This window comes from Vicia villosa, unplaced genomic scaffold, assembly GCF_029867415.1.
Source record: "Vicia villosa cultivar HV-30 ecotype Madison, WI unplaced genomic scaffold, Vvil1.0 ctg.002294F_1_1, whole genome shotgun sequence".
NCBI lineage: Eukaryota > Viridiplantae > Streptophyta > Magnoliopsida > Fabales > Fabaceae > Vicia > Vicia villosa.
Genome location: NW_026705886.1, coordinates 30,822 through 41,104, shown reverse-complemented (window position 1 = coordinate 41,104; position 10,283 = coordinate 30,822). Strand labels below are relative to the sequence as shown.

The 10,283-nt window shown below is 33.3% G+C and overlaps 1 protein-coding gene across 1 annotated transcript; it reads right to left on the bottom strand.

Moving 5' to 3' along the window:
• Positions 1–633: 633 nt before the first annotated feature.
• Positions 634–5,764, bottom strand: LOC131638365 (zinc finger CCCH domain-containing protein 34-like). The gene is made up of 7 exons (XM_058908922.1): positions 5,415–5,764; positions 5,178–5,323; positions 4,976–5,041; positions 4,626–4,748; positions 4,183–4,497; positions 3,777–4,097; positions 634–1,695 (listed from the first exon to the last, which is right to left on the bottom strand). Exons 1-7 carry the CDS (start codon positions 5,500–5,502, stop codon positions 1,309–1,311), a joined length of 1,446 nt encoding a protein of 481 aa, XP_058764905.1. The 5' UTR covers positions 5,503–5,764; the 3' UTR covers positions 634–1,308.
• Positions 5,765–10,283: the final 4,519 nt, after the last annotated feature.

The following is a 10,283-nucleotide window of genomic DNA, read 5'->3' as shown; positions in this document are numbered from 1 at the left end:
CTAAAGTTCTCATTTGATACGTCCCCATATATATATATATATATATATATATATATATATATATATATATATATATATATATATATATATATATATGGTATTTTATGTTGTAACTAGACCCTTCCAACTAACTTGCCCCAACTTATAAACTCCTCTAATAAGAATATCTGAAACTAACTCGACTCTACAAAACTGATTTATAGGATAAGAATTACTCTCACTTATAAACTTCATGTTCATACCATATATTATCCAATTTAAAACTCTTACCATTTATAAATTCATAAAAATAAAAAATATATATATAAAAAGTCTTTTAATAACACTCAAAATAAAATAATATCGTCATAAGCATTCTTCCTTGATAATGAGATGTTACTACTCCTTTTCCTTTTCCTTCCCCCAAAGTCTCCCCTCCCAACTTCTAAACAAGACCTTACACATATTTGATTGTCCAAAGGGGGGAGGTGATAAAAAATGAAAATCGCTTCAAAAAATAATTATCGGATCAAACATCAGAGATTGATCCGGAAAAAAAAATTAAAATTCCATCCAAAAATATAATCTAATCTAACATCAAAGCTTGATCCAGTAAGAAAATCCAACGAAAAACATGAGTAAAAGGTTGCTACATATTGAAATGTGTTTCTTCATATCCGTGTTCCAGAATAAATTCAAATACCAAGTCAAGCTTTTGATTGTCACAACAACAAAGTGTATCCAAAAATTACAAACCATATAAGATAACAATGTGAAGCCTCATTGCAGTCTCCTGATTATTTCTCTTCACAGTAAACCCTATAGATACAAGCTGGGAAGTATTGAATAGGACTTCCAAAACAGAAATGGAAAATTGTTACCTAATTCAAAAAAAGGTTCAGGTGAAGAGGCGAAACACACGGTCAATGAAAGTCTGGACAGAATGTTCTCATATGAAAGAAGATTGAAGCATAAATAAGCACAACAGACTCCAAAAATTGGAGATGTGGATGGACATGTGCACAATGGAATTGCAGATTCTTTAGGAGTTATTCTAAAGCAAGGCAGTGTATGGGTTGCTAAAATTCTCATGGTTGGCCATAGTTTATTCAAGATCAAAGGAATGGCCACGATAAAGATTTATGAACATAAAGATAATCAGTGTGAAGTGTGAAGTGTGCTAGATCTGAATATGGAACTGGGATATAACTGGGAGGGAGAACAAAAAAACCTATTTGAGGACCTCTCCTTGAATAATGATATCTGGTTGAAGAATTGAGATTTAAAAGAAAAAAAAAGGAGTAATGATGATGTATGCATTCAGATTTCTTAACTTGAGGTGTGAGAGACATTACTACTTGTGGTGTTGGCAGCTGGTAACGGACTAGAACTCCGCGTGCTGGATTGAGAAACAGGGCCTCCAGTTGACAAATTCAAGCCAACTGATCCAGTTGTAGTGCTAGCTGATGAAGGTATTCTGGATGGAACAGATTCTCCACTGGATACTGTGGTAAGTTCCGGCTGCAATTCTGATGAAGAAGATGAAGGAACAAGAGTACCAACAGATGAACCCACAAAGTGTGGTGCAACTGGCACATCAGTCAGGGAAGAAGCAGATGGACTGTAACTCAGTGATGCAATAGGATGATCAAATTTGCATGTGGGACCAAATTTGCATATACCACGCTGTGTGTAATGAGCGCAAGGTGCTGCCCCCTGATTAAAAAACACAAACATTAGATTGCCAAATAACAGGCATGTGTACATAATAAGATCAATTTAAACTTCAATTGAACATGACCAGGCTTCAAGAGCTTGTCTTTATTGAGACAAGCACATTGAGATATTGAATAGCTCAATATGATTGCCAAAAGCAACTCTCAGGAATTTAGCCTTATACATGCCCCAATAGCAATTCTTGTAAGAATCATAACAAAAAAAAGTATTTCAATTCCATTCCAAGGGGTTATCTTATTTGTTGATCCAATTATCCCAATATTATATGAATTTCCTGAGTGGAATGTACAACAAACCAAACTAATTAAAGGATGCATGAAAGGCAATATAGGATTGGATGTACTGAAGAGAGTGATTGCCAAACATCTCTTTTCATCTCTAATGAGTAATGACTTCTCAAAGGATACAGTTTATCAACCCAAAAAGGGGTGAAATTAAAGTTAAGGAAATTTCACTATGCAACAAACTGATAAAAGTTAAGACAAAATCAGAATTGCAATCATCTATTTCCCTCTCATCTTTCACACAAATATGATCAGTATAGTGTATAATAAATATCTTTTAAGGTTGTCAGATATGTAACTTAATTGATTAAAAGCTATATAATATTTCCTTGGTATCATTTTAAGGACCATGCTACCCCATAATACTATTATGAAAAGCATAATAGGTAACATGAAATCATTACCTAGTAATTAATAACATGTTTACATAGAGGAAGGGGTGGAGCCAGGATTAGATAACTGCATATGCGTACTACTAAAAGAAAAAATATCTCAAGGGATGTTAAATAAAACTTCCATATACCAAAAAAAATTCCATATACCAAAAAAAAAATTCAATTTACCAAAACAGAATTCCATGTATATGGGAAAGAAGTATGTGCAGGCTGTGAAAATGGAAACATGAAATGCAAAAACTCACTATTGGAAGCAGATCTAACTATAATGTGCAGGACTAAAGAAATTACCATAAAGATTACATATGGGAAAAAAATACCCCTTCATGGTCAATATATTAATATGGGAATTCCCTAGTAATTTAATATGGTCAATATGTTAATACCATGTCCAATCACCCTCTCACGCCCAAGCGTGGATAATAACAGTGGATGGCCCGTGGCCCAATCAATAGGCTTTGATATAAACTCATCCCTACAAAGCCAGTTTGTAAGGTGAGTAGTGCCGCTCTATATAAACTTTTTCCAGACTCTATCTGCAACCAATGTGAGACTTGAGATTTTCCCAATAATCATAAAAACACTATTCAAATACAACAGAACATGATAACCCCCAATCACAATTTTTTATATTAGCATTATCTACATAGTTAACGAAGTGTGCGGTAATCTTTAGCTCTTTATAGTACACTGAAATTTTTTGAATAGGATCTTTCAGACAGAACTTACCCTCATAATGCATCTGACAAAAACATTTAACAAAATATACACCTAAATAAGGACGAGATGAGCGCCAAATTTGCTATAAGAATCTAGAATAGACTATAGAATTATAATTCAAATATTTCCCAACTTTGATTAAAACACTTGTCCACTGGGCATTTATGACAATTCATTAAATGATCATTCAACTAACTTTTAAAGGCTGTTCAGATGTGAAATAACCTTAAATGAACATGACACATAATAAAAAAGACAAAAGCCCAATATCTTAGAAAATTGTAAACATAAGAATAACCAAAACACGTGTACTAGGAAGGAAGGAACAGTGGCTCTAACTATAATTAGTTTTCAATGGTGAATTGCAAACTAAACTTGTATTTCATTAGAGCAAGTTTCAAATTCTGCATGAAGATATTGAAAAAAAAAAAATGATCATAAGTCAATTTAGTTAAACCACAGCAATAGCAATAGCAATAGCAATTTCAATCACCAAAAACTATAATATTTTGTTGGAGAGGAAAGACAGGTCAATGACAAAGCAATAACAAAAAATCTTTCTTTTTCTTCGAGAAGGAAGAGGGAAGAAGAATCATGGAGATATATTCCGCAACTCAATAAGAGGAGCCAAAGAACAAAGAACTTGAGAGGAAATCATTACCGGGCGTAAAGGAAGACCTGCAGGACCAAGGACAACATTCGCTTTTTGTGCACTCATGTCTGGAGGTTGGTTATACCTATATGATGGACCAAATGAAAGCTCCTCTGGTTTAGAGTAATAATGATATTCTTGTTGATTAGGCCTAGCTGGAAACGACTGCTCATTATGACCTCTGCTTGAAGGACCAACCGAGGAAGCAGAAGGTTGATAAGGTCCGGTATAGGCATTACCTGGTGAAGGTAGCTGGCTTATGCCATAAAGCTGTGTGGAACTAACATTAGCAGGATTGCCAGAAGGAAGTACAGGGCTCGTTGCAGTAGCCTGCACCAAAGAGCTCAACAATTAACATCTTCGACGAATGCACAAAAAATTTGACTAAACAGTATAAAAGAAATGATTGACCTACCTGATAAGGACTCCAGCCAGAAAAGGGGACCATGGTTGGGGACAATACTACAGGTCCATAAGGGCTCTGGACAAACGAACCAGGTAGTAGAGGTGGCCTAGCGACCAGTACACCAATTTGTTGTGATGAAGGACCAGATGGAGGCTGTACGGTTGGATATATTGGGGCAGGTACTTGTACATGTAAAGGTGAAACTGGGGGAACAGGTGATGGAGCTTGAATTTGGACACCAGGAGGAACTGGATGATCAAATTTACAAGTTGCACCAAACTTGCATTGTCCTGTTTTCACAAAATAGGAACACTCCTTTTCACCCTGTTAAATTTTAATATTTTATCAACATTCAAATTCAGACTAAAATCTTTCCATTTTTAGAAAACACAACCCGACATTAAAAGAATGCTTAACTTAATACATTAATTAATTAAATTAAATATACACACCGGACGTAGTGGATATCCATAATAATTTAGTGACACAGGACTAGCATCAGTGCCTCCTGCCTGTCTAGGATGATGGTACTTGCAAGACGCACCAAATTTGCAAGATCTTGTCCTCATATAATACTGCATTCCAAGTAATCAGCAGACATAATCAACACATATCGAAAGTCTTATCAAACTAAAAAAAACAATCAAAACAAAAACATAAGCTGACTCCATCCTCAAACATACACATATGACAATTGAACTTGAGCACAATATTCAGAACACAAAACAAGGAATTTCAGTATCAACTGTCAAACACAACCATTTAGCCCATAGTATAATTTAAGCGAACTTGAATAAAGAACCTGGCACACAGGCTGGCCTGCACGTTCTGGATACTCTCCTACAATCCTAGAAGCAGCTCCAATAACCTAATCAAACACATTAACGTACCTCCAAATTAGAACAAAACACTATCACTATATACAATGCAAAACAAAACATCTTAAATTAATCACAGAATCAAGCACAAAATCAAGAAATTATCAAATACACGTAGAATTTTACCGCGCTACGGTCACGAGGATGGTTGAACCGACACCTAGAACCAAAGCCACAGAAGCCTGTTCTCAAATAGTAAGTGCAATCAGCTTCATCGGGTCGTAGTGGATACGAATCCTCTCCAGCACCTAGCCCCAATTGCCACATAGGTTCTACATTTCGCAGAAATCAACAAGATCAAAATTCAAAAACCACTTCACAAAATCACATTCTTCAAAAACCACGAATCAGAAGACGGTTTACCTTCGAGACCGGTCTGGGGGTCGGGTCCGGTCCATTCCGGCGACGGATCAGAGCGAGAAGGCTCAACGGACCGGGGATAATGGTCCATTGCACGGTAATCTAGAATGAGAGGTTCCGATCAAATGGAAGTTGGTTGTAGAGAGAGAAAATGAGGTTGGATTTTCTCTCTCCTCTCTCTCTCTCTAAATCTCTATCTGAAATGAGTCTAACCCACGCGGACACAGCTTCTGTCTCTACTCTCTCTCTCTCTTTCTCTCTCTATCTTTCAGTTTCAGTATCAATTTCAATTTCAATGCGTTTTGATTTTTGATCTTTCTGTGTCTGCAACTAGGGGCTTCTTTTATTGGTCTCTCATCACTTTGTCACTTGCTTTTATTTTTATTTTATATTTATTTATATATCTTCTACCCGCCATGACACAGAAATTACCAAATTTATTTATTATCTTCATTTAATTTTTCTTGTTTTTATTCAGGTTATTACTACGTTAATGTATTATTATTGTGCTAGATTAGTTATTATTACAGAAAAACAGACACCGAATGTTTGTGTCTTTGTTTTTCTAATTAGCTTAATTTTGTGGTAGTTATTTAATTAACTGTTTTTTACATTAGTAATTACTATTTAATTAACTTTGTTTTCTATTAACATATTTAAAAATAATGGGTAATCTTATTTTTATTGTAATAAATCATTTTTTATGAAAAAAATAATTAAATGCTTATATATATTGAAGAAAGTGGAAATTATAATTAATTGTTAAAAAAAGTGAAGAAATGGAAATTGTGAAGGAAACTGATTTGTAAGTGAGTAGTAATTGCAATGGAGTAAGGTGTTGAACAAGTTTCTAAGTATGACAATTCTAGTCAGGGGAAGGGTATGAAAAGACTTGATTACCCTTGATTGAATTTAGACATGTGGGTTGGTTGGAGTCAATAGACTATGGAATATGATATTGACACTATTGTCCTTTAGTCTTTTTTTAATTTTTGTTTCTTTTCTTTTTGAACTAATCTTTTTGTATTACATTAAACTAATGCAATGGGTGATTAATTAAATATAAGATTGAATTGAGTTAATTAATTAATGGATTTTGTGGGGTGTTGCTGATGGCTTGATAGCATATGCAAAAAAGAACATGAGATTGGTAGATAATATTTGGTCCATGTGGAATAAGGAAGATCTTCCTTAAAAGCAGTAAAAGGTTGCATTGCATGAATTTACTATTAACAAGAATGGATCCTATTCCATATTCAAACCTTCAGAACAGAATGTGACAATTTGGCTTTCTAAAGGTAATAAAGTGAAAAAAATAAGGATTGTTTTATATAAAAGTATGTTTTATTTAAACAAGGATTGTTGTTTTAATAAATGTGTGAGTTATTGTAGTAATATAACTTTTATTTTTATTTTTATTTGTTCAACAATATATATTAAGTTTAATTATAATTTTAACTTATATATTTTCAAGTGTTTCTTGAATTTATGTCTTATTTTAAATTTATTCTATTTTAATCCTTCTGTCATATTTTTTATTTAAAAAAAGTAATGTGATATTTCTTAAATGATGTGAGATGTGATATAATAATATGAATTATTTAAATAAATTTATCATTTACATATTATTAATTAAATTACAAAAATAAATATTTAAGTTGAAATTAAAGTTTTTATGGGATTTTTTACAATTTTTTTGGTATTGATTTTATATATTGTTTTTAGATCATATGTGATATTATTTAAAACATGTCATATCGCTATTTTTTTAGTTTAAAATATATGGAAGATAATAAAATTGAATAATTTTAAAATGGATGGACCTATTTCATAAAAGAGTAAAAAAAATTGAATCGAAATTGTACTTAAACTTAAATATTATATAACATTTATTTCTTATAATTGAATCTATCACTTTTACGATATTTTATTATGTATAAGTATTGCATAAATTAAATTCTTCAAAATATTTTACCATCGTTATGGTCAACGATAGTTTTGTTGGTTTAAAAGGGGATTATACGTAAATTAAGTAGTATTGAGCATTCAAATTAGAGAAGGCCAGCTGGTAAAATTAGAGGGTTAGGAGAAAACTTGGTCCTAAAATTTGAGGAGTGGTCCATTATGCTAGCTAGGGTCACTATAGTGCTAGGATGAAAAGGACCCTACCTAGAAAGGGCGTCTAGTGCGAGAATGGTATCGGGAGGAGCCCAATCATGGTTTGGGTTGGATCGAACATGTTACCACTCATTCATCATTGGTCGTACGTGGCATAATAGGTGTGATACATTTATTAATTTGATTAGATCACAAAAGGGAAACTACTCCTCCAAAGAAGGAGGAAATAATTCATCCATGATCCCACGTATTCCCCAAGATATGGGAGAGACAGTTGATTGTTGGACTGGGTCTGATCCAAGGCTACCTCCATATATATTGAAAATCAAACAGGGGTTTTACCATGTTCTCATCAACAACCAAAAAAATAACTTTTCAAATTGTTTAACTCACAACCAAAAACAAACTTCTAACAAAAGAGACAGTAAAACAATGCCCTACACCAAAACTAAGCACCTCACAAGATAAAAGATTTACTCTCAAAAGTACTAAGAAAAAGTGAAGAATGAGACAGAGATAGTGTGTGGGGGGGGTATGTGTGTGTATGTGCGAGTGTGTGTATGTGTGTGTGTGTGAGAGAGAGAGAGAGAGAGGTATTGGAAATAAGTTTTTTTGGTATGAATTAAATGAGAAAATAGCTCTCTATTTATAGGAAAAAAGGTGGCTCAAATATGGAAAGAATCAATGGGCTTTTTAAGGCTCATAATTGACTATACCATAGGGATAACCGATTATATATTATAAAAAATGAAGGTTTTAAAAAAATGTTACTAGTCAATTAAGAGACCTAATAATCTATTATTAGGGTTTGCTAAAGGAATAACCGACTATCCCAAAGAGCTAATCTATTATGCCAAGTGAAAAATCCTTCTAATTGATTACAAAGATTCTTTAATCCATTAGCTAGACACAAAAGCATTATCTGGTTTATTTAATAGAAATAAGATATTTTTTTATTATTTGTAAGTGTGTGTCTGATTTTCCTTAGTAAATTCAAGAGCTAATCTTATTGTGTTATAGACACATATCACTCGACATAGACATGAAGAGCTTTTACATTTCACAACTCTGAAGATATATGTTCCTTTTCTAGATACAACAATGATTCAACATTTCATATAGGAATTTATCTTCACTATTTGATGATGCTTGAGAAAAAAATCCAATATAAGCATCATCATCAGACACATTCATTGGTCAGAGATCTTCTTTGACTCCACCAAATGCCACTTGACATTAGGTCTTGTCCACCAAAGATAGACTTTGATATCTTGATCACCACATTAGATGAAGATTTCACCTTACAGTGTTGTCATCATCAAAACTACAAAGACTTGATCGCCACATCTGATGATAACTTCACATCACCATGTTGTCATCATCAAAACCAAATAATCCATATGGTTACTCCAAACATTATATTCGCAAGCACATAGATCCTCCATTCTCCCTATTTTTGATTATGAACATGCATCTCTTAAAGAGATGGATAAACATGAAAATAAAGGTGATAGATTGGAGTGCTTTAAATCCCCAAGAAAAATATATAGAGTACACCCTACTCCCTTTGAGAGTATATTTATCCCCCCTTTGGAATTATCAAAAAGGTGGAAAAAACAATAAACATATATGGCATATACTCAAGCACGAAGATAAAAAAAAACATGTGTAAGCATTTAGCATTCAAAATAGTTATTTAATTCTAAACAAAATTCAAGTACAAAAATGCATAAATAATGGAAAACACCAAATAAAGCAGCAAAACAACTGAGAAAAAAGATACTCATAATCATCATCATCTTTTTTTAATTCTCCAAAAGGCGTCGGAGATCCACTTTCTACGAGCGTACAAGCTAAAATGTTGATCTTCCTATCAGTCTTCTTTTGCCTCTTGATGATGGTTTTAAGAGTAGTTTTAGTTAGAGTAGTCTCTAGAATCTCATAATAAAACTCTTCTAAAAGAGACGCATCTCCTTGTTGAGGTGGACCTGGTTCACTTGAAAAACTTTCTTTTTCCTTGGAGGACTTATAAAACAACAACATTTTTTATGTCCATTCTATTTGGCATATTATATTATTTTCTATTCCGGTGTAATACTGGTATGACTATTCATCCTCGAGGTTGAACCTGAAGTTCTCCAAAAATATTATTGTCAACCCATCAAATCACAATCTTTTCTTTTAATGCCAATCATGTAATGGATTACACTACTTGCCCAATTAGTTTCTACTTTGTTGGAAATTCTCTAGATCGTTGCAACTTCGACTCTGGATAGTTGTCCAAAGTTCTGTTTTGGGGGGGAGAATATGGGAGACTGTATAATGATTGAGACGAATAACAGTGAGAACTGCTTTCTTCTTAAAAGTAGTGGGGATGCCATATATAGGATCAACCAAGAAGGAAATAACAATATACATATAAGAATAATTATTGCCTTTAGCTTTGAATTTCGAGCTGATGTATAAAAAATTACATATCTCAGCAATTTCTTCAAGTAAAAACTTGATATGATGTTTCTTCACTTCATTGGTAATGATTGAAGGTTGAGAAAACACTTAGAAATGGGGGGTTGAATAAGTGTTTCTTTTTAAAACTTGAATGAAAGACAGACAGAACACAGTTATTTTTATCCTGGTTCACCTTCTCAATAAGGTTACCTCCAGTCCACCCTCAACAAGGTGATTTTCCTCTCTCAACGAGGACTTAATCCACTATAATCAGAATCTGATTACACTTGCACGACCCACTGTCGT

Excerpts from the sequence above, each read along its gene's own strand:
- LOC131638365 (XM_058908922.1), bottom strand. The coding sequence starts at position 5,502 with ATGGACCATTATCCCCGGTCCGTTGAGCCTTCTCGCTCTGATCCGTCG. Across the intron at positions 5,042-5,177 it reads ATCCTCGTGACCGTAGCGCG|GTTATTGGAGCTGCTTCTAG; the intron begins GTAAAATTCTAC and ends GTGTTTGATTAG. Across the intron at positions 1,696-3,776 it reads CAGGTCTTCCTTTACGCCCG|GGGGCAGCACCTTGCGCTCA; the intron begins GTAATGATTTCC and ends TTTTTTAATCAG.